General features: G+C 36.8%; 1 protein-coding gene across 1 annotated transcript in view; it reads left to right on the plus strand.

The window, feature by feature from the left end:
• Positions 1-25820, plus strand: part of LOC122702003 (phospholipid-transporting ATPase ABCA3-like) — a 223302-nt gene that overhangs the window by 144839 nt on the left and 52643 nt on the right. The window contains exons 22-25 of the mRNA XM_043915525.1: positions 393-557; positions 12322-12509; positions 14523-14648; positions 14900-15094. Of these exons, the coding sequence (XP_043771460.1) occupies positions 393-557; positions 12322-12509; positions 14523-14648; positions 14900-15094 (674 nt within the window). The remainder of the gene's footprint in view (positions 1-392; positions 558-12321; positions 12510-14522; positions 14649-14899; positions 15095-25820) is intronic.

The raw sequence follows: 25820 nt of genomic DNA on the forward strand, positions 1-25820 counted from the left end.
CTCTCAAGAAATTTCAGAGGCCAACAACAAAGTAATATTCACAGTCCCATGATTTTCCATTTTTCAGGCTGGACAGGGAACAAAGGGAAAATCTAAGGCCAAGCCAAGGTAGGGATTTTAATAGCAGACCCACCCATAAAGATGGTGGAAGACAGACCCTAGGGAAATACTGTTAGCAAAAGTCTTCTTTTAAAATCTGTAACTGACAAATCCTTACTACAAACTATGAAGATGAAGAAGCTTCATGACTTAGTAACTAGTGTTTTCTCAAAGATGATCTGCTAGACTGGTAATCCTCTGATCATCTTAGGAAATCCTCTGATCATCTTTGTTGTTATGGGAGAGTCACTGCTTTCTAACTGAAAGCTAATCTATCATCTTTTTAATCATAGATGATGACATTTCTGATTTCACAAGAACCTTAATGAATAATGCATTAATGGTGCTTCCTAGTTACAACTTTGCAATGAGTATCAGCAAATTCTTTGATGACCATGAGGTGAAAAAACTGTGTGCCAACCAATTTCAAAACATCTATGTGGACTGCAGTGATTCATGTGAGTATATGCAGTTCTCCCAAGTCCTTAAAAATCTTTCTAGATTTCCACATTCAAGCCTGGATTGTGGAAGATAAAGAGAAACTTGTCCTTTTTTTTCAACAGAGACAGTAAGACTTGCTGATTTGAGTGCTTTTCTGTACCAAAGTTATTTTCACTGCTTGGGGGGGTGGGGTAGGAAATGAAGCCTCAAAATAAAATCCACAATAAATTTCATGAAGCCATCACCAGATGTAACTTAGAATGAGTTACTACTCACCTATGATGTGAAAGTAGCTTTACATACATTATCTTGAATCTTCACAGTACCCTACAAGTCAGCTACTATTATCCCAATTTTATAATGAGGAAACTGAATGCTTTACTTAAAATGAAAATTAAGTAGTTCCTTGGGACTCTAGGTTTTAAGTATCAAGATAAAGGTAAATGCACAGCCAGATCAAAATCAGGAAAAAATAAAAGTATTATATTAAATTTTCCATATTTTAGGCTGATTTCATATTTCAGATTAATTCTAAGAACTGACAAATAATGAGTACATTTACTATTTACTCTAAAAATTGAGTAGTAATTAGCATATTTCCTGTTCGTAAATTTGTTTACTGTGTGTGTGTGTGTGTGTGCAGTTTGTTCTGGAACCAAATAACTTATATGCAGCCACAAAAAGGGAAATGTAATGGTATTTGACTAAATCAGTGCAAGATTAAATATAATTATTAAAATCACTGTGGACAGTGACTGCAGTCATGAAATTAAAAGATGCTTGCTCCTTGGAAGGAAAGCTATGGCAAACCTAGACAGTGTATTAAAAAGTAGAGACATCACTTTGCCAACAAAGGTCTGTAGGGTCAAAACTATGGTTTTTCCAGTAATCATATATGGATGTGAGAGTTGGACCATAAAGAAGGCTGAGAGCCAAAGAACTGATGTTTTTGCATTGTGGTGCTAGAGAATACTCTTGAGAGTCTCTTGAACTGCAAAGAGATCAAACCAGTCACTCTAAAGGAAATCAACCCTGAATATTCATCAGAAGGACTGATGCTGAAGCTCAAGCTCCAACGCTTTGTCATCTAATGCGAGGAGCCAACTCATTGGAAAAGACCCTGATGCTGGGAAAGATTGAGGGCAGGAGGAGAAAGGGACAATAGAGGATAAGATGGTTGGATGGCATCATTGACTCAATGAACATGAGTTTGAGCAAACTCCAGGGAATAGTGAAAGAGAGAAGCCTGGCATGCTCCAGTCCAGGGAGTCACAAAGAGTCGGACTTGACCTAGCTACTGAACAATAACAACAAAGACAAATTGATTATATTTTCTTACAATTTCTGAATAACAAAAATTATGTCACATTTTAGTTTTTATCATATTTGCACTATAAATTTCTCTCTCTGCTTTTTAAAAACAGCTCTATTGAGCTATTATTTACTTACCAGTCATCAGATTTAATTCATTAATTAATTTCATATTCATTGCTTTTAAAAAGTCTATAAAGTTGTGCAATCATTATCACAGTCTAACATTAGAATATTTCCATCATCTGAAAAAGACCCCTTATGCCTGTTTACAGTCAAGCCTCATTTCCATGTCCAGCCCAATATCCACTAATAAACCTACTGCCTCAAAATATTTGGTATTTCTGAATATTTCATATATTTATATCATTATATATTAATTTATATCATTAGAGTTATTTTGTGTCTTTGTTCTTTCATTTATGATACTGTTTTTGAGGTTTATCCAGGTTATAGCATATCTCAGTATCCTTTGCTGTTGCTGAATAGTATTCCATTGTATTGATATACCACATTTATTTATCTGTTCATTAGTTGATGGACATTTGTTTGGACACAAGTTGTTAATGGTGTCTTTGAAGCTTGAAAGTTTTAAACGTTGATGGAATCCAGTTTATCAACATTTTCTTCTATCAATGGTGTTTTTTTGTATCATATTTTAAAAGTCGTCTAAACCAGGGTCAAGAAGATTTTCTCTATGCCTTCTACATGACTAGGTCTATATTCAGGTTATAACGTGATTTGTCCCAGGACAGTTTGTCAAAAAGGATATCATTTCCCCATCAAATTAACACTTTTATTAAAAATGAATTCACCTGAGTTTATTTCTGGAGTATAAATTCTGTTCCCTTGATTGGTATTTCTATCCTATACCAGTACCACACTATTCTGGTTACTTTTGCATTTTAGTAAGTTTTAAATTGAGAAATATAATCCTCCATCCTTGGTCTTTTTTAAATTTAACCATTTATTTTGTCTGCGTTGAGTCTTTTTTTTAATTTCTTTTTTTTTTCATTTATTTTTTATTAGTTGGAGGCTAATTGCTTTACAATATTGTAGTGGGTTTTGTCATACATTGACATGAATCAGCCATGGAGTTACATGTATTCCCCATCCCGATCCCATCTCCCACTTCCCTCTCCACCCGATTCCTCTAGTTGTGGCATGTAGGATCTTCTGTTGCAGCATGCAGGGTCTTCTTTGTGGAGCACAGGCTTTTCTCTAGATGAGGCACACAGGCTTAGTTGCTCCATGACAGGTGGGATCTTAGTTCCCCAACCATGAGTCAAATCCATGTCCCTTGCTTTGAAAAGTGGACTCTACTAGACCACCAGGGAAGTCCCCATCCTTGATCTTTTTAACACTGTTTTGGCTCTTGTGGATCCTATGGATTTCTCTACAAATTTTTGGTATTGGCATGTCATTTACTGGGGGAAAAAAAGACTCCTGGAATCTGAATAGATGTTGCATTGATACTACTGATCAATCTGGGAAAATGAGTAATCTTAAAAATATTGAGCCGTACAATCCATGAAAAGGAATGGCTGTCTGTTTATTTAGATCTTTCATTTCCCTCAGCAATGCTGTATAGCTTTCAGTTTACAGGTCTTGCATTTCTCTGGTAAATTTATTTCTAAGATGTTTTTGCTACTATTGAAAATGGGATATGTTAACTTTCTGCTGTTCATTGCTAAAATATAGAAATCCAGTGACTTTTTGTATATTATATACTATGAACTTATATGATTTTTTATCTTCTATCTTATGAACTTAACTCATTTATTCATTCCAATAGTTTTTATGTGGATTTCTTAAGATTTTCTATTTGCAATATTATGTTGTTTGTGAATACTCTTCTATTCAAAAATCAAGATTTCTTTTTTTCTTAAACATTTTTATTTCATTTCACTGACTAGAATTTCCAGTACTGAATAGTAGCCATGGCAGTAAACACATTTGCTTGTTCCCAGCCTTAAGAGGAAGGTATTCAGTTATTCTCCATTAAATATGATTTTTAGCTATAAGTGTTTTTTTAGTTCCTCTTTATTGGTTTGAGGAAGTTCCATTCTATTCCAAGTTCATTGACAATTTTTGTAAATGAATGAGATTAAATTCTTTTTCTCTGCCTTTGAGATCACGTGGAGATTTTGTCATTTATTCTTTTAATATGGTATATTAAGTTTATTTCTGATGTTAAATTATACTGGTTAAGAGGACTCATGTTAATCTGATTTTGATTTGTTTGCAGATAGCCTCTTTATTACTCTAAAAACTTCTGTCTTGCAAAAATTGTTATCCTTAGTGTTGTGAAATTTTTCCATGAGCTGTCTAGACAGATTTTTCTCTTCTTTATTCTGTTTATCGTTTGATGGCAATTTCAACCTAAAGGCTCTTGTCTTTATTTAGTGGCAGGAAAACATCTATAATTTCACTTTTTATCACTTTTCCTGATCCCTTCTGTTTTCTCTTTCTTGAACTCTTACTCTATGACTGCTGTACTTCCTACACTTGTCTATAGAAAAAGATAGACAAGGTCCCTGGTTTCATGGAGTTTATAATGTGAGTTGTGGCAAGTGGGAAAAATTTTGAAAGTAAGTAAATAGACACAATAGTTACCGTTTGAAGTAAGACAGTAAGAGAAATAAAGGAGGTAGTAACTTACGTCACTTCAGATAGAATACTTACGGAGGTCATTACTGCAGAGTGTGATTAGATGACTAAAAGAATGAGATTGATCTAGCCAGTGAAGAATGAGAGGAATAATATTTCACATTGATGGAAGACCAAGAGAAAAGTCTTAAATCAGGGAAGGATCTTAAATATTTAAAGACTAGAATGGAGGCTTGTTTGGAGCATATGAGTCCTAAGTCACTTCAGTTCAGTTCAGTTCAGTTCAGTTGCTCAGTTGTGTCCAACTCTTTGCGACCCCATGGACTATAGCTTGGGGTCCTATGTCCATAGAATTCTCCAGGTAAGAATACTGTAGTGGGTTGATATATATCAAGATATATATATCTAATTAAGTTATTTACATGTAATTTAATATTTTGGTTTAAGGTTTAAGTTTTCTACTTTGTTAATTTCAGATATTCTGTTTATAATTTGCTTTTGCTTTACTTAGTCTTATTGGATATGGTCACAGTATTTGGCATTTAACTATACTGGAGCTATTTATTAAGGTTTTCTTTATGACCATAAACATGGTGATCTCATTATTGTTGTTCTTTAGTCACTAAGTCCTGTCTGACTCTTTTGTGATCCCATGGACTGTAGCCCTCCAGGCTCCTCTGTCCATGTTATTACCCAGGCAAGAAAAATGAAGTGGGTTGCCATTTCCTACTGCAGGGGATCTTCCTGATCGAGGGACTGAACCTGTGTTTCCTGCTCTAGCAATCAGATTCTTTACCACTGAGCCACCAAGGAAGCCCTCGTTGTAACTGGTGTTGTTGATCTCGCACTAATTTACTATTATGTTTATATAAAGGCAGTATAGTAAGAGGATGGCCTGGAGTCATATGACATGAGTTGAATCCTGGCTCTGCAACTTGTTGGCTCTACACCTCAGTAATTTCACTGTTGATTATGATGCTTGAATATTTGTTATGTTCCCTTTTTAGGTTAGAGAGTGCTATGTATGAGGCGTTTTACTTTAAATAGGTTTTATGACTATATGAGATCACCATGTGGCTTTGGCCATTAGTGTATCGATGTGGTGGTGGTGGTGGTGGTTTAGTTGCTAAGTCGTGTCCAACTCTTGCGACCCCATGAACTGTAGCCTGCCAGGCTCCTCTGTCAATGGGATTCTCCAGGCAAGAACACTGGAGTGGGTTGCCATTTCCTTCTCCAGGGGATCGTCTCGACCTAGGAATCAAACCTGGGTCTTCTGCATCACAGGCAGATTCTTAACCGACTGAGCTGTGAGGGAAGCCATACAACTATATTAATATATTTTTAAAATATTAAACACTTTGCATTCCTTAAATAAACACAATTGTCTGTGTATCTGTCTATTCCATTTGTTAATATTTCATGAGTTTTTATCTTTATTTTACAAAATTAAAAACATAAATAATATTTACAAGCATCTTAAATACCAGCTTATTATACTTGACAGTTTTTAATCGTTTCAAATTGAGTTTTCCATAAGCTTTTAAAATGCAAGATTATTCATCACTGAAGTAGATGAATAGTCCTATGAGTTTTTTAATCCATGTTTATGAGAAAGATTGACCTGCTATTTTGTTTTTTCATAGTGTCCATGTTTGCACTGTATATGGAGTTTATACTAGTAACAGATAATGAACTGTGGAGTATTTTCTAGTTTTTTTATTCAGCAGACTAGCTTATGTAAAACATCTCTTTGCTCAATATTTAGTAAAACTTACTTTTAAAACAAGGCTTGATATTTTCTTGATAGGTGCCTTCTCAGGTATTGGTTCAATTCCCTAAGATTTGAAATGCAAATATTTGTAAACATAATGACTTATAAGACATATAGAGATAGAAGTAAATGGACAATTATATTAAAAGGGAGCCCTCAATTATGCCAAGGCATGTATGGAATTTTGATGTATAGAGGAGATGGCATCATATATTATTGGGCAGAAATACACCATTTAATAAATGCTAGTAAGTGTATTAACCAAAAAGGGAAAAACAGGTGGATCCATATTCTGTACAGTTCAGTTCAGTGCAGTAGCTCAGTCATGTCCAACTCTTTGCGACCCCAGGGACTGCAGCACACCAGGCTTCGCTTACTCAAACTCATGTCCATCAAGTCAGCGATACCATCCAACCATCTCATCCTCCCTTATCCTCCCGCCTACAATCTTTCCCAGCCTCAGGGTCTTTTCCAATGAGCCGGTTCATTGCATCAGATGGCCAAAGTACTGGAGTTTCAGCTTCAGCATCAGTCCTTCCAATGCATATTCAGGACTGATTTCCTTCAGGATAGACTGGTTGGATCTCCTTGCAGTCCAAGGGACTCTCAAGAGTCTTCTCCAACATCACAGTTCAAAAGCATCATTTCTTCAGCATTCAGCTTTCTTTATAGTCCAACTCTCACATCCATACATGACCACTGGAAAAACTATAGCTTTGACTAGACGGACCTTTGTTGGCAAAGTAATGTGTTTGTTTTTTAATATGCTCTCTAGGTTTGTCACAGCTTTTCTTCCAACGTGCAATTGTCTTTTAATTTCATGGCTGCAGTCACCATCTGCAGTGATTTTGGAGCTCAACAAAATAAAGTTTGCCACTGTTTCCACTGTTTCCTCATTTATGTGCCATAAAATGATGGGACCGAGTGCCATGATCTTAGTTTTTTGACTGTTGAGTATTTTTTTCCCCCCTGTGGCTGGCCTACACACCTCTCTAGCACCACTCACCTGAAGAAGCTACTATGGATGCCAGCTACTGCTTTTTCTCCCTTCCTAAACAGATACAACTTGGTCTAGAGCTGCACTGCCCCATAAGAAGGAGAATTGAATGTTGAGTCTTAAGCCAACTTTTTCACTCTCCTCTTTCACTTTCAACAAGAGGCTCTTTAGTTCTTCGCTTTCTGCCACAGGGGTGGTGTCATCTGCGTATCTGAAATTGTTGATATTTCTCCCAGCAATCTTGATTCCAGCTTGTGTTTCATCCAGCCCAGCATTTCTCATGATGTACTCTGCATATAAGTTAAATAAGTAGGGTGACAACATACAGCCTTGACATACTCCTTTCCCAATTTGGAACCAATCTGTTGTTCCATGTCCAGTTCTAACTGTTGCTTCTTAACCTGCATACCGGTTTCTCAGGAGGCAGGTAAGGTGGTCTGGTATTCCAATCTCTTTAAGAATTTTCCACAGTTTCTTGTGATCCACACAGTCAAGGGCTTTGGCATAGTCAATAAAGCAGAAGTAGATATTTTTCTGGAACTCACTTGCTTTTTCAATGATCCAGTGGATGTTGGCAATTTGATCTCTGGTTCCTCTGCCTTTTCTAAATCCAACTTGAACATCTGGAAGTTAAGTTCACAGTTCATGTACTGTTGAAGCCTGTACAGCCACACACACACAAAATCTAGGTGGACATAGGAAATAGAGAGGATAAAGTTCAAGAATTTTATAAGAAAATATGTTAAAATAGTTTTATGACATCAAGTACAAACTAAGAAAATAAGTACAAAATCCCTGAATTATAAAGAAAGGATTTATAAATTTGACTACATTAAAATTTAAAACTGTTAATTTAGAGGCATTCTAAAGAAATAAAAGCCTCAGAAGCAAATATATTTTTTAACACATATATAATGAACAAAGCATTACTATCTGGAATAAGAATGATAAATTAAGACAAATTATGCTATCTAGAATAAAATAGGAGAATAAATACATGAAGAAGAATTTCACAGAAATAAAGAATAAAATATGGTCCAAAAATGGCCTATATGGAGTTATCATAAACCTCATGAGTGATCAAAGAACTATGAACTTGGACCACAATGAACTATCACTAAACAAAAATTTAAAAGTCTGAGGTCAAGAAGCATTACAATGTAGAGAAATGAAAATACGCACATATTGTGAGTGAAAATAATTTCCTACTTTGAAAATGAGTTGCACTAATTCTGTGAAAAATACCGTTGGTAGCTTGATAGGGATTGCATTGAATCTATAGATTGCTTTGGGTAGAATAGCCATTTTGACAATATTGATTCTTCCAATCCATGAACACGGTATGTTTCTCCATCTGTTTGTGTCCTCTTTGATTTCTTTCATCAGTGTTTTATAGTTTTCTATGTATAGGTCTTTTGTTTCTTTAGGTAGATATACTCCTAAGTATTTTATTCTTTTTGTTGCAATGGTGAATGGTATTGTTTCCTTAATTTCTCTTTCTGTTTTTTCATTGTTAGTATATAGGAATGCAAGGGATTTCTGTGTGTTAATTTTATATCCTGCAACTTTACTATATTCATTGATTATCTCTAGTAATTTTCTGAAAGAGTCTTTAGGGTTTTCTATGTAGAGGATCATGTCATCTGCAAACAGCGAGAGTTTCACTTCTTCTTTTCCTATCTGGATTCCTTTTACTTCTTTTTCTGCCCTGATTGCTGTGGCCAAAACTTCCAACACTATGTTGAATAGTAGTGGTGAGAGTGGGCACCCTTGTCTTGTTCCTGATTTCAGGGGAAATGCTTTCAATTTTTCACCATTGAGGGTGATGCTTGCTGTGGGTTTGTCATATATAGCTTTTGTTATGTTGAGGTATGTTCCTTCTATTCCTGCTTTCTGGAGAATCATAAATGAGTGTTGAATTTTGTCAAAGGCTTTCTCTGCATCTATTGAGATAATCATATGGTTTTTATCTTTCAATTTGTTAATGTGGTGTATTACATTGATTGATTTGCAGATATTAAAGAATCCTTGCATTCCTGGGATAAAGCCCACTTGGTCATAGTGTATGATTTTTTTAATATGTTGTTGGATTCTGTTTGCTAAAATTTTGTTAATCAGTTCTAATGAGATGGATGAAACTGGAGCCCATTATACAGAGTGAAGTAAGCCAGAAAGATAAAGAACATTACAGCATACTAACACATATATATGGAATCTAGAAAGATGATAATGATAACCCTATATACAAAACAGAAAAAGAGACACAGAAGTACAGAACAGACTTTTGAACTCTGTGGGAGAAGGTGAGGGTGGGATGTTTCGAAAGAACAGCATGTATATTATCTAGGGTGAAACAGATCACCAGCCCAGGTGGGATGCATGAGACAAGTGCTCGGGCCTGGTGCACTGGGAAGACCCAGAGGAATTGGGTGGAGAGGGAGGTGGGAGGGGGGATCGGGATGGGGAGTACATGTAACTCCATGGCTGATTCATGTCAATGTATGACAAAACCCACTGAAATGTTATGAAGTAATTAGCCTCCAACTAATAAAAAATAAAAAAAAAAGAAAGAAAATGAGTTAGCACTAACCAAGTTTGACATGCCAATTACCAATATTTTTACTCCAAGATGGAAAACCTTAATAAATATTTTCTTCAGCAATATCTGTAATTGCAAAAAGAAATGGAAATAGCTTATGTCTATTAACAGCAGAATGTAATGATAAATTAAGGCTTTTCTTCCTACATAATGGAGTATCATAGAGGAGTGGAAATGTATGAACTTCAGCTGCAAACAATATGAATAAATCTTAGAAACACAATGAATATTTTGTAAACCTTGCTGCTATAACTACAAACAACATGATGCTATTTTTATAAACCTCATAAACAGACTATTACAAACAACATAATATTTATAGAAATGCATTTCTCTGGTCAAATTATATTAGAAAATTTCCAAAGAAATAAGACAATTATATCTGGAATATAGATAGTAGGGGTAAAATCAAGGAGAACATAGCTAGAAGGAAGCTATTAATAATGTTTTGGTTATTTTGTTAAGTGGGAGGCTCCTGAGAGCTTATTTTATGTTACATTTTTAAATAATTTTCAAGTATGAACACTGATATAAAGTAATATTTGAAATTCTTTTTTTTCTTTTTTTTCCATTTATTTTTATTAGTTGGAGGCTAATTACTTTAGAATACTGTAGTGGTTTTTGCCATACATTGACATGAATCAGCCATGGAATTCTTTTTATATATGGCATGAGCTATTTAAAACTCTACAGATAAAATACTAGAATATTTAGAATCTTTAGCTAGATTGCTGAATTAAAACCAAAAATCAGTATATAAAATAAATTGAAACTGAAAGTGACAGAGTAGGTATCTCCAAGGATCTATCCCTCCCTTGAAACAAGGATTAAGGTGGCAGAAACTGTCAGAATCAATTTTCTGGAACTCTGAAATTCAATCAAAAACTTATAAAAAGCAAGGAAGTAGAAAATGAAGGAAGAAGCTGCTCAATTTTGTCAAGAAATCAATGTAGAGTTTTAACTTACCTGCCTACCTTCCCATTTTCCAGCTAGGCAGCAGTAACTGTAATGATAGTAACCTGCATTCCTGGTGTGTTTTCTTACACCAGAAGGGGCAAAGAACAATTCTTGTTCTCAAAGAATTGTGGTTATGTTTTTGGATCTGTCTGGCAATGACCCAGTGAATCAGTTCAGGAGGTGCACTGTTTAGCTCTTCTTGGAACTTTCTGAGGGCTGGAGCAACCTCCTGGGCAGCTTTGTCAAAAATATTTAAAGGGATATGCTAACCACAGCCACCTAGGGCAAGTGACGAGAAACGGAAAGCAAGTGGCAAGAAAGAAAAGCCTAAGAAGTAAGAGGCTGGGGAAAGTGATTGAGTGTGAGGGGAATAATCAATTACAAAAACCACCATTTGCAATGGATAATTCAGAGTGCCACATGCAGATTCGAGGCTGAAACCTGATAAGACTTTATGAATGAACTCTCTGATCTTTAGGCCCTGCATAAGCAAGATATGTGGACTAAATAAAAATTGTACATGGACTGGTTAATTATTTTAAGAGAGCCCCAACTCACAGCTAATCTAAAAAGGATAGGAGAAGTTTGGTTTGTGTGTATGTGTGTTTTGCTCCAAACATTTAAAGATATTTCCATCAAATCGTAGCTAATAGCTAAGTTAGCAGAACAGAAACTCCACTGATCAAAAACAACAAAATACAGTCTTTACAAAAACAGTTTACAAAAGTTACTAAACAAATAAGTACAACCGACAAAAATAAAAAACAACAGAATTCTTGGCAATTAAATAAAACAAACAGGTATTTATGGTATCTTTAGCTATTATTGTAGGTCATGCCTACTGTCCATAAAGTCCTTCAGGGTGAGAAGACATTTTCTTCTATAAGTGGGAAAAGAGTATTGCTGGAAACACTGGTGAGGAAGAAAAGAACAAAGTTTAGATGTAAGTAGGTAATAATTGATATTTCCTGATTTTACTACACAGAAAATTAGCTAACACAAACATCTAAATTCTAGATACGCAAATAGGAGGCATCTTTGAGATGTGAAGATAATACAATCACTCTTTTTTCAGTAAGAATTGCATTTTCTGTGCCAGTATGCACAAACACTAATTTTATTGTAATAAAATACACATAACATAAAGTTTACATTTTAAAGTATACATTTCAGTGGTAGTGAGTACATTCATAATGTTGTGCAATCATCATCACCATCTAGATCCATGATAATTCTGTTTACAAAGGCTCAGCCTTTGAAACTCACTGAGTATGTAGTAAGATTTTTGCCTATCAAAACTGGTTAAAAAAAAAGAGAGAGAAAAAAAGTGTTTGCAGGGGAACTGTTATAATAATCATAAATATCAGTGAAGATTAAATAAGAAACAAATAAAATGTTGACAATTGCTTATTTTTCATATCTATACTTCTCTAAAATAACTTAACATTCATTTTATCCTATATTTCTTAATATTTGGTGTCATCTTAGACTTTGTATAAGTTTTTAAAATAAGGCTATCTCTTTTATCACCCCCAGTTAAGAATAACAATGTCTACAGTTTTGGAGAACATGGGATTGCAAACTTTTTGATTTCATCAGCTGCCTTGGGCTTAATTTTTCTGCTTTTGCTTTTTTGTCTGGAAAGTACATTCTGGAACCTGAGAAACTTTGTCTTTCATAAAATTGTATTTAATGTCTATAAGATATTTATGAACAACAAGAAGGTGAGTAACTAATACAGACTCTAGATACAACTCAAAGAAAGCTCAGCATTAGGTCAGAATGTATAAATTAATATATCCCTACCTTTGTTACTTAATAAAGAAGATATCATTCAATTATACCAAGATCTAACTGGGACTAATTTGAATCACAGGTCTTTCATCTTAGTTTGAATTTTCAGTTCTGAATTTTGAATCCTCTGCCTACAAGAAAATAATCCATAATAATGAACTGACTATGATAGAAAGTGCTGCCTCGTGCCTGTACAGATTTTGAGGTGTATTTGGTTGTAATTATAGAATTGACTTCTTTAAAGCTGGGTAGAATTATAGAGTTTCATGGTCTCTACCAGTCAGGACTTTTTCCTATTGCCTAGGATTAAACATATAAATATTGTGTTAAGATTTTTTTTCCTGGTCTTTCTTAGTTTCAAACTTTAACATTCTTAGGCTGAGATGGGTCTCTACCAGTCAGATTACTAACTATTGCTTTACATAGGTCTCATAGTTCACACAATCTCCAAGTTTTGCCTTGGGATTTTTTAATTGTTCATTCATTCAGTGATTGAACTTTCACTGATCTACACTTGAATAGAACCAAAAATAAATAAATAAATCTTTTTAAAAAAAAGAATATAGGAATAAATGGAAGAAATGAACAAGTAGGATTTATTCCATGAATATAAAATTAGTTTAATATTTGAAAATAAATCAATGTTACAATATTGATCATCTCAGGAAGAAAAATCACATGTTCATGTCAATTATTGCAGGAAAATCATGTGACATTTAACAACCTTCTATGATTTTTTTAAAACTACACCACTAGGGAAAGAAAGGAACTACCTTAACCTAATGAGTGGCATCTGTTTACATGTAACTGCTGCTGCTGCTAAGTCACTTCAGTCGTGTTTATATGTAAAGCCTACAGTAAACATAAAGAGAAGGACTAAATGTTTTCCCTCTAAGATTGAAAATTGGGTGAGGATATTCACTCTTAGCACTTGCATTCTATCAATTTTGAGATTGGAAAAGAAAAAAGCAATTAAAGCAGCTCTCTTCTCGTGATTAGCATGTTTACTGAATTAGCATGTGAGCTGAATATATTCTCCTGATCCATTCCTCAACCATTACCATTAAATGAGTACTTGAATTAAACATGAGCAGTTCAAAACAACAAAACTTTGCTCAAGCAGTAACAAATTACTGTTCACAAGACACACCATGTTTCATTCTCACACAACTTTCTTTAAGCTCCCACTACTAATGGCAACCTTTCTTCCATCCCCAACCTACCTTCATTCTCTCAATATATTTTTGTTTATTCTCCAAACTCAGCTCAAACTTCACCAATAAGGGGCCCTAATCAAAAAAAGTAGCTCATTCTTCTCTCTTAAACCTAATGCTCTCTTGAATATATTTTGGTTGTAGCAGATCACACTAAGTAATAAGTGATAGTATCATTGTTGCTTTTGTTCTCCACAAAATGTCCACATCACTGGCAAGGACATACTGCTTACTCATGCTTGTAAGAAAATTTGTTCATGACTACAATTTCAAAAATAAGCAAGTCATGGGAATTCCCTGGCAGTCTAGTGGTTAAGACTCCAGGCTTTCACTGAAGGGAGCACGGGTTCGGTCCCTAGTTGAAGAACTAAGATCCTGCACGCCACATGACAAAGAAAAAAATAAGCAAGTCAGGAATAAATTTGTGCATAAGAGTTCAGGAAATTGGTGCTGTGCTTAGTCATTCAGCCGTGTACAACTCTTCGTGACCCTATGGACTGTAGGTTGCCAGGTCCTTTGTCCATGGCGATTCTCCAGGCAAGAAGACTGGAGTGGGTTGCCATGCCCTCCTCAGGAAATTGGTAGAGAGGCTCATTAATAGAAATTACTCAAATATTTTGTGACATCTTTGAAATTACTCCCTCAGGTCAGCTTTCCAAAAAGCCACCCAGTTTAAGCCAAAATGTCTAACGTGTATTCAAATCTGTGATCTTTGTCTTGAAAATACAGGCTACAGTTTCCATCCAAGTAATCAAGGAATACGGAGATAAAGATGTAATAAATGAAAGAAAGAGAGTCCAGAAACTGTTACCTAGGTTGACGGCTGCCCCTTTGCTTTTCAATGAACTTTCAAAGGTAAAGTCATTCAGTGTCCAACCTTGCACCAAGATTTAGCCCACCTTCCCTGCCACGAATTTGTTGGTAGTATTACTAATTCATTGGAGTTCTATGGGATCTATGTACATTCTGGTAAAATAGAGGACTGAAAGGGGAAAGACTTTTCGGAAACTGTCCATACGTAACAGTCCACAGGGTCTGAGGTTATGGTTGTGGTTGACCCATTATCAGTGCTTCAGTACACTGTGGTTCTCTTTTAATTTTCTCAGATTTACTATAAGTGTCCAGTTGTAAAGGCTGTGAGAAATATCTCCCTTTTAGTCTCAAAGTATGAGTGCTTTGGATTACTTGGATTAAATGGAGCCGGAAAAACCACTACATTCAAAATGTTGACTGGAGAGGAGATCACAACCTCTGGAGTTGTGTTAATTGATGGCATTAACATCACTGAAAATATCAGAAAGGTATTTCTAGACCTAATCACTGAATTCGTGCCCTAAGGTAACCAGAGAAATGGGTGGAGGGCATGGAAGAAAGCATTGAGATATATATATATATATACACACATACACATTATTTTCTCAAATGTAACAGAGTGCAGGGACAGTAATAGTCATGATAACATCCCAAGTTTGGGAAAAGGCAAATACTCTTTCTGGCTGAAAAAAATCTGATTACCTGTAAATGAATCAAATGAAAAACAGGAAGAATGATTATTTCACATAACCTGCTCTTACATAATTGGAGTTTGATATAAAACAGTGATTTTAAAAAGTGATTATGAAAGATACTGAGAAAGTAAAATTTGTCCAGGTTTGGGCTCCATTTGGATGTGGGTTATAAGAAAAGAAAGGAACCTAAGATATTGCCCAGGAACCTATCTTGAGCCAATGAATGAGTGAAAGTTCTGTTTATCCAGATAGTAAAGACAAGAGATGAGTATATTTGGAGAAGAATATGTTGAATGTTAGATGTTTATGACACATTTAAATGGGAAAATATCCAGTAGACAGTTGAAATCTATGATAGTGAATTGATATGGAGATATAAATCCCTCAGAATTCATCAAAGTACAAGTGAAATTTAAACTGTGGAAGTGAGACAATCTATTTGGAGTATGTATAACAATGAGAAGAAAGATATGGGCTGAGTCCCGAGGATCAACATTTCTAAGACATGGAGTGAGAGAGAGAATAATTGGAGAAAAACTTGAGGAATATTAGAGAGTTAGGAAGAAAATCTGGATAAATATTTTTTAATTGGGGTATTGTTGCTTTACAAGTTTCTGCTGTACAACAGAGCAAATCAGCTATATGCGTCCATGTATTCCGTCCCTCTTAGACCTCTCTCCAACCCATCCCACCCATCTAGGTCCTCACAGAACACTGAGCTGAGCCCCCTGTGCTACAGAGAAGGTTCCCAATAGTTATTTATTTAACACATGATAGTGTATATATTTCAATCCTAATTTCCCAATTCATTCCACTCTCCTTCCCCCGACTCTGTGTCCACACGTCTGTTCTCTATATCTGCATCACTATTCCTGCCCAGCAAGTAGGCTCATCTGTACCATTTTCTAGATTCCACATATATGAGTTAATATACAATGTTTTCCTCTCTCTGACTTACTTCACTCTGTGTGACAGAGCCTAGGTCCATTCACTTCTCTAGAAATTATCCAATTTCAGTCCTCTTTATGACTGAGAATATTCCATTGTATAAAAGTACCACATTTTCTTTATCCATTCATAGGTTAATGAATGTTTAGGCTGCTTCCATGTCCTGGTTACTGTAAATAGTGCTGCAGTGAACATTGAAGTGCATGTGTCTTTTTTAATTACAGTTTTCTCAGGGTATATGCCCAGTAGAGGGATTTCTAGATCATATGGTTCTATTTTTAGTTTTTTAAAGTAATCTCTATACTGTTCTCCATAGTGGCTGTAACAGTTCACATCCCCATCACAGTACAAGATGGTGCCTTTTTCTCCACACCCTCTCCAGCATTTAGTCTTTGCAGATTTTTTGATGATGGTCATTCTGACCAGAGTGAGGTGACACCTCATTGAAGTTTTAGTCTGCATTTCTCTAACAGTTAGTAATATTGAACATCCTTTCATGTGCCTCTTGGTCATTTGTATGTCTTCTTTGGAGAATTGTCTGTTTAGGTCTTCTGCCCATTTGTTGATTGGGTTTTTGCTTTTATGCTGTTAAATATCATGAGCTGTTTGTGTATTTTGGAGATTAATCCCAGTTGCTTCATTTGCAAACATTTTCTTCCATTCTGAAGGTGGTCTTTTCATCTCATTTATGGTTTTCTTTCTTGTACAAAACCTTTTGTGCTGTGCTCAGTTGCTTCACTGATGTCTGACTCTTTGTGACCCCATCGACATTATCCCACTAGGTTTCTCTGTCCATGGGATATTCCCAGCAAGAATACTGGAGTGGGTTGCCATGCCTTCGTCCAGAGGATCTTCCCAACCCAGAGATCAAACCCACATCTCCTGTGTCTCCTGCATTGCAGGCACATTCTTTACCACTAAGCCAGCTGGGGAAGCCTGTGCAAGACGTTTTAAATGTAATTAAATCCATTTTTTTACTTTTGTTTTTATTTTTATTACTCTAGGAAGTGGGTCAAAAAAGATCTTGCTGTGATTTATGTCAGAGTGTTCTTCCTGTTTTCCTCTAAAGTTTCATAGTGTTTGGTGTTACATTTAGGTCTTTAATCCATTTTGGGTTTATTTTTGTGTATGGAGTTAAGGAGTGTTCTGATTTCATTCTTTTACATGTAGATGTTCAGAGTTCCCAGCACTGGATAAAATTTTATCACAAAATCCACAAGAAGGAAAAATGTCAAGAAGAAAATGAAACAGAGATATTAGGCAAGATAGGCCTTAACAGTGTCCACTGGACATCACTGAAATAGGAATGCAGTGGAATGACAAATAAACAGTGAGGATAGGGAAATAATGAATGTGGATCAACCCTAGAAGAAAAAAAAGATGTCAAAAAAAATGGAGAAAAGAATGACATCCAGAACTTAACGAGTTGGTAAAGACAGAATTGTAATTTTTAGCAACCAGAACATATTTGTATAAATGGGGGTTGGGGGAGCAATTTTAAAAGTTGTTTAAAAAGAAAATTTTAAATATATAGTGATAGGTGTGTGTGTGTTAGTCGTTCAGTCATGTCCAACTCTGTGCAACCTCATGGATTCTTGCCTGCCAGGCTCCTCTGTCCATGGAGGCAAGAATACTGGAGTGGGTTGCTATTCCGTTCTCCAAGAGATCTTACAGACCCAGAGACTGAATCTGGGTCTCCTGCATTGCAGGCAGATTCTTTACCGTCTGAGCCACTAAGGAAGTCCCATAGTAATAGGAGCTATCTGAAAGAGCAAGTATTCCTCCATACAAATTATAAATCAAAGCAATATAAAATGGTTTCAAGTAGCAAGTTATTTTCACCCCTACCCACCATTTGCCTCATTCCATCCCAAGTCTTACAAGTCTTACAAGAAGGAAACCATTTTTCTTATTCTATAGTTTTTTTTATATACAATCAATTATAAAGATCTATTTTTCCATTTATTGCACAAAATGTAGTATGCGGCATACAATGTTTTGGACATTGCCAAATTGTTTTCCAAATGTGGATATATAAATTTGCACTAAATCAGCAATGTTTGAGAGTGGCTATTATCCTACACTGATCACAACAGAGCCTATCATCAGTTTTTTGGGCGTTAGCCAGTCTGATCATGGTACCAAGCAGTCGGGCTCATTACCCACTGTGCAGCCTATTACAAGAAAAGACTTTACTGCAAGGGAGCCAAGCAAAGGTGCAACCGCAAAAATGATAGAATGATCTTGGTTCCTTTCCAAAGCAAACAATTCAACATCACAGTAATTCAAATCTACACCCCAACCACTGATGCCAAAGAAGCTAACGTTGACCTATTATGTGAAGACCTACAAAACCTTCTAGAACTAACAGCAAAAAAAAGATGTCCTTTTCATCACAGGGGATTGGAATGCTGAAGCCAAGAAATACTGAAATAACAGGCAAGTTTGGCCTTGGAGTACAAAATGAAGCAAAGCAAAGGCTAACAGAGTTTGGTCAAGAGAACACACTTGTCATGACAAGCACCCTTTCCCAACAACACAGGAGACTCTACAAATGGACATCACCAGGTGGTCAATGCTAAAATCAGATCTATTATGTTCTTTGCAGCCAAAGATGGAGAACTATCTTTTACTTGTCAGTAAAAACAAGACCGGGAGCTGACTGTGGCTCAGATCATGAACTCCTTATTGCAAAATTCAGGCTTAAATTGAAGAAAGTAGGAAAAACTTCTAGGCTATTCAGGTATGACCTAAATCAGTCCCTTGTGATTACATAGTAGAGGTGATTAATGTATTCAAGAGATTAGACCTGATAGAAGGAGTACCTGAAGAACTATAATGGAGGTTCATAGCATTGTACAGGAGGCAGTGATGAAAACCATCCCCCCAAAAAAGAAATGTCAGAAGGCAAAGTGGTTGTCTGAGGAAGCTTTACAGGTAGCTGAGGTCAAAGAGAAGTAAAAGGCAAAGGAGAAAGGAAAATATATATTCAACTGAATGCTGAGTTCCAGAGAACAGCAAGGAGAGATAAGAAGGCTTTCTTAAATGCAAAGAAATAGAGGAAAATCACAGAATGGGAAAGACTACAGATTTCTTCAAGAAAATTGGAGATATCAAGGAAACATTTCATGCAAGGATGGACACGATAAAGCACAGAAACAGTAAGGACCTAACACAAGAGGAAGAGATTAAGAAGAAGTGGCAAGAATGCACAGAAGAACTATACCAAAAAGGTCTTAATGACTGGGATAACCATAATGGTGTGGTCACTCATTTAGAGCCAGACATCGTGCAGTGTGAAGTCAAGTGGGCCTTAAAAAGCATTAGTACAAACAAAGTTAGTGGAGGTGATGAAATTTCACCTGAGCTATTTAAAATTCTAAAAGATGATGGTGTTAAAATGCTGCACTTAGTACGTCAACAAATTTGGAAAACTTAGCAGTGGCCACAGGACTGGAAAAATTCAGCTTTCATCCCAATCTCAAAGAAGGGTAATGCCAAAAAAATGTTCAAACTACCATACAACTGTGCTCACTTCACATGCTAGTAAGGTTATGCTCAAAATCCTTCCAGTTAGGCTTTAGCAGTATGTGAACCTAGAACTTCCAGATGTACAAGCCGGGTTTCAAAGAGGCAGAGGAATCAGAGATCAAATCGCTAACATTTGTTGAATCATGGAGAAAGCAAGGGAGTTCCAGAAAAACATCTTCTTCTGCTTCATTGACTACACTAAAGCTTTTGACTGTGTGGATCATGACAAACTTTGGAAAATTCTTCAAGAGATGGGACTACCAGATTGCCTTACCTGCCTCCTGAGAAACCTGTATGCAGATCAAGAAGCAACAAGTTCTGTTGGACTGTATGCAGTCCAAGAACCAGACATGGAACAATGGACTGGTTCAAAATTGGGAAAGGAGTGCATCAAGGCTGTATATTGTCACCCTGCTTATTTAACTTATATGCAGAGTACATCATGTGAAATACTGGGCTGGATGAAACAAGCTGGAGTCAAGACTGCTGGAGAAATATCAACAACCTCAGATATGCAGATGATACCACACTAATGGCAGAAAGTGAAGAGGAACTAGAGCCTCTTGGTGAAGGTGAAAGAGGAGAGTGGAAAAGCTGCTAAAGACTCAACATTCAAAAAACCAAGATCATGGCATCCAGTCCCATCATTTCATGGCAAATAGAACTGGAAACAGTGACAGGCTTTATTTTCTTGGGCTCCAAAATGACTGCAGAAAGTGACTGCAGCCATGAATTTAAAAGACGCTTGCTCCTTGGAAGGAAACCTATGACAAACCTAGACAGTGTATTAAAAAGCAGAGACATCACTTTGCTAACAAAGGTCCATATAGTCAAAGCTACTGTTTTTCCAGTAGTCATGTAAGTATGTGAGAGTTGGACCACAAAGAAGGCTGAGCACTGATGCTTTCCAACTGTGGTGGTGGAGAAGTCCTTTGGACTACAAGGAAATCGAACCAATCAATCCTAAAGGAAGTCAACTCTGAATAGTCATTGGAAGGACTGATGCTTAAGCTCCAATACTTGATGCAAAGTGCCAACTCTCACTGCAAAAGACCCTGATGCTTGGAAAGACTGAAGGCAAAAGAAGGAGGTGGCAGAGTCTAGAAAAGGACTCTGATAAGGCCATAGTTCCTACATCTGAAGCAGCCCGTGTCCCGGCACACTTGGCGCTGCCAAGGTCCCGGCAACCCAAGAAGCTGCACCACCTTCATGCTCAGTCATCACTGGGGCAGAGCTGCCACAGGCTAGAAAAAGCCCTAGTAGCACCATATCTCCAGTGACAATAGCTGCCGGTGCTCCTGCATAGCCAGCATTGCCAGGGTCCCCATGATCTAAGCAACTGCACCACTTCCATGCATGCTCTTCACTGGGACAGAGCTGCCAGAGGCTAGAAAAAGTCCTACATCTGTGCACATAGGGTCACTTTGATCATATCCAACTCTGAGATCCTGTGGACTGTGGCCTGCCAAGCTTCTCTGTCTGGGGGATTCTCCAGGCAGGAATACTGGAGTGGGTTGCCATGCCCTTCTAAGAGCATGATATTTCCTGCTGCCCTAACCACTGGCTCCTCTGAGTACCTGGTGATGCCAGGGCCACTGCCACCCAAGCATCTGTGCCACCTCCACACCTGGCCCCCACTGTGTCAGACCCAAGTCCTCCAGAGCAGCCTCAGCAGCAAACTCCAGTGGACAATCCACAGGCAGAGGTGAAGATAAAACCACAAGTGAAACCCAGGGGCAGTGTGGCTAAGGAAGAAGACCCAAAACCTTCCCACCAGCTGTACAAGCTGCAGATTAAATCCGCCTGATCAACCAGGCAGACTCTGTGACTATGGAATGTATAAAAGGACAATGAGAGCTCTCACAAAAGAAAACGCACTAGTTCTGACAGCTGTGAAAATTGGAGACAAGAACACACGGGAGCAGGACCAGATTAGAGACTGAGCTGCCCCCACAGCAGGTCCAGAGACCAGCCCAGTTACTGGAGGGCATCCTAGAGAGTCAAGGTGGACTGTGACTCCCAGCGAGGGAAAGGATGCTGACAGCAGACTCAAGAAAAACATTTATTATTCTTCTATTTTGACTTGTTCTGTGGTTGCTTCTGGATATTTTTTTCTTTTTTCCCTTTCCCTTTTTTCCCCCTCTGTTGTTGTAGTTGTCAATTTCATTAGTACTATTAAATCTATTTAAGCTTTTGAGAATTTTTTTAATCACACTTTTTATTTCTGTTATATACTTCTGCCTCTATGTTAGCCTTATAAGATTCTGTGAGATTTTCTTTTTTTTCTCTTCTCTTTTAAATTTTAATTTTAAATTTAAATTTTTTAATCTTCTAGATTTATTATTATTTTTCCTACATTTATTCCCTTATTTGCTTTTCCTACTGTTCTTTTCTCATTGCAGTTAACCTTTAATATATATAAATCTTCTTTATCTACCTCTATTTAACTTTACACTTCTTTCTTTTTCTCACTATATTTTCATTATTTTCATTGCTTTATTCCCCAGTTGGCACCTTGCTTTAGTTTTGTTTTTCAGTTTGTGCTTTAGTTAGTTTTGCTCTTAACTGATGGATATCATTTTAGATTTCCTTTGTTCACCGGGTCAATCAATTGTACTTTTTTTTTTTCTTTTGGACTGTTTTGCTTTTGCTTATGGGTATATATGTATGTGTGTATATTCCATTATTTTAGCTATTGTTTGCTTGATTTTGCAATTGCCACTTGTCTAGGGTGTGACTTTTGTTTCTCATTTTGGGGTATTTGTTTTAATCCCATTTAATGCCATAACAAACCACCTGTGGAATCTCCATTCCCAGCCAGAGATCAGGCCCTGAGCCTTTGGAGTGAAAGCACTGACTCCAAGACCCTAAGCTGCCTAAGAACTCCTAACACTAGGGAGTATCAAATAGTAAGAACTCCCACAAAGGCAACCACTTTTATACAAGACCCAGCATAGCCCACCTGCCAGTAGCACCCTGTGCAGGACACCTCATCAGAACAAGAAACAAGACAAAAACACAAACCCAATCATCAGCAGACAGGGTTACCACCTCATTCAGTCCTGCCCATAAGAGGAAAAAGAAAAAAAAAAAAACAACTCACTTCCTCCCACCAGAGCACAAGTACAAATCACACCCTACATGAAATTTACACAAACCACTGGACCAAACTTACAGGGGCAGAAACCAAAAAGAAGAAAGAATTCAAACTCAAAGCCTGGGAAAAGGAGACCTCAAACACAATAAGTTAAAAAATATATATTGAAAAGGCAGAGAAATACTGCACAATGAAGGAACAACCTAAAAGCATACAAGTCCAAGTAAATGAAGAAGAAATAGGCAAACTACCTGAAAAAGAATTCAGAATAATAGTCAAGATGATCCAAAACCTCAAAAATACAATGGAGAAAATGCAAGAATCAATTAACAAAGACCTAGAAGAAATAAGGAATGAACATACAGAGACAAACAGCACAATTTTTGAAATTAATAATACTCAGGAAGGAATCAATACCAGAGAACAATACAGAGGTTACTTTAAAAACTAAAAATAGAGCTACCATGTGATGCAATTTTAAAGGGATTTTTTAAAAAATTTGCTTTCTGATATTTCATTGTGAGTGCAAAGAAATAGAACCAATTTCTGTATGTTAATCTTATATCCTGCTACCTTGCTGAAATTGTTCATCAGTTCTAGTAGTTTTTCTGTGGAGTCTTTAGGGTTTTCTATATATAGTATTCTGTCATCTGCATATCCTTCATGGCAAATAGATGGGGAAACAGTGGAAACAGTGGCTGACTATTTTTCTGGGCTCCAAAGTCACTGCAGATGGTGATTGCAGCCATGAAATTAAAAGACGCTTGCTCCTTGGAAGGAAAGTTATGATCAGCCTAGACAGCATATTAAAAAGCAGAGACATTACTTTGCCAACAAAGGTCCATCTAGTCAAGGCTATGGTTTTTCCAGTGGTCATGTATGAATGTGACATTTGGACTTTAAAGAAAACTGAGCACCGAAGAATTGATGCTTTTGAACTCTGGTGCTGGAGAAGACTCTTGAGAGTCCCTTGGACTGCAAGGAGATCCAACCAGTCCATCCTAAAGGAGATCAGTCCTGGGTGTTCATTGGAAGGACTGATGCTGAAGCTGAAATTCCAATACTTTGGCCACCTGGTGCGAAGAGCTGACTCATTTGAAAAGACCCTGATGCTGGGAGGGATTGGGGGCAAGAGGAGAAGGGGACGACAGAGGATGAGATGATTGGATGGCATCACTGACACAATGGACATGGGTTTGGGTGAACTCCAGGAGTTGGTGATGGACAGGGAGGCCTGGCGTGCTGCAGTTCATGGGGTCGCAAAGAGTCAAACACGACTGAGCCACTTAACTAAACTGAACTGATCTGAACATCTGCATATAATGACAATTTTACCTCTTCCCTTCCAATTTGGATACATGTTATTTCCTTTTCTTTTCTGATTGCTATGACTAGGGTTTCTAATACTATATTGAACAGAAGTGGTGAGAGTGAACATCCTTCTTCCAGATTTTAGCAGAATGACCTTCTGCTTTTCACTGTTGAGTATTGTCTGTGAGTTTGTCATAGATTGTTTTCATTATGTTGAAATATATTCCCTCTATACTCACTTTATAAAAAGTTTTTATCATAAATAAATATTGAATTTGGTCCAGTGCTTTTTCTGCATCCATTCAGATGATTATGTGGTTTTTGTCTTATTTTGTTGATGAGGTGTATCATGTTGATTGATTTGCAATGTTGAACCATCCTTGTCAACTTGGGGTGAATCCCACTTGGTCATGGTGTATGATTTTTCTTTTTAATGTGTTGTGTTTGGTTTGCTAGTATTTTGTTCAGAATATGTCTTTGGGAGTGTCCGCTCCTCTTCAATCTTTTTTTTTTTTTTTTTTTCGTTTATTTTTATTAGTTGGAGGCTAATTACTTCACAACATTGCAGTGGGTTTTGTCATACATTGACATGAATCAGCCATGGAGTTACATGTATTCCCCATCCCGATCCCCCCTCCCACCTCCCTCTTCAATCTTATGGAAGAGTTTGAGAAGGATAAGTAAAACCTCTTCCTTGTATGCTTGATAGAATTCCATAGTGAAGCCACCTAGTCCTAGAATTGTGTTTGCAGGGAATTTTTTTTTTACTAAAAATTATACTTCACTTCTAGGTCTGTTCAAATTATCTATTTCTTCTTGGTTCAGTTTTGGTACACTGTATGTTTCTAGAAACTTTCCCATTTCTTCCAAGTTGTTGACTTCATTGGCATGTAATTGTTCATAGTATTCTCTTATGGTTTTGTGTTTCTGTGGGATCAGTTGTTATTTCTCCTTTGTCACTTATTTTGTTTACTTGGGTCCTCCCTCTTTTTTCTTGGTAAGCCTGGCTATAAGTTTGTCAATTTCGTTTACCTTTTCATAAAACAAGCTCTTGGTTTTATCATGTCTCAGGCTGGGGAGTGCATCAAAGTGGCCAGAAACATTTGTGCTGGTCTCTCTGCACTCCTGCTGCATTTTGGCTAATTGCACTCTCCTTTGAGCCTCTGAAGCTCTCTTCCTGTCCTGGCTGATCTTCCACTCAGTAAAGTTTGTTCAAATGGTGAGAGACTCTTTCCTCTTTCACAACTCCCTCCCAAGGGTGCAGATCCTATCTCAATTCCTGTTTTATTTTTCCTTCATCCTACCCAGTTATGTGGTGGTCTTTCTTGCAGATTTGTTTGTATGGGCTCTTCTGCCAGTGTTCAGAATGTACATTGTTAGAATTGTTCTACAAGTACGGCGTATTTGATGTATGTAGGAGAAGGTGAACTTCATTTCCTTCTATTCTGCCATCTTGATCTAAGTCTTTATTTTATTTTTTGCATTTTATTAATTTTTTTAAATTTAGTTTTAATTGGAAGATAGTCACTTTACAATATTATGTTGGTTTCTGCTATACAACGTGAATCAGTCATAAGTATACATATATCTCCTTCCTCTTGAACCTCACTATCCCCACCCCATCCTACCCCT

The sequence above is a fragment of the Cervus elaphus genome, chromosome 10 (genome assembly GCF_910594005.1).
Source record: "Cervus elaphus chromosome 10, mCerEla1.1, whole genome shotgun sequence".
NCBI lineage: Eukaryota > Metazoa > Chordata > Mammalia > Artiodactyla > Cervidae > Cervus > Cervus elaphus.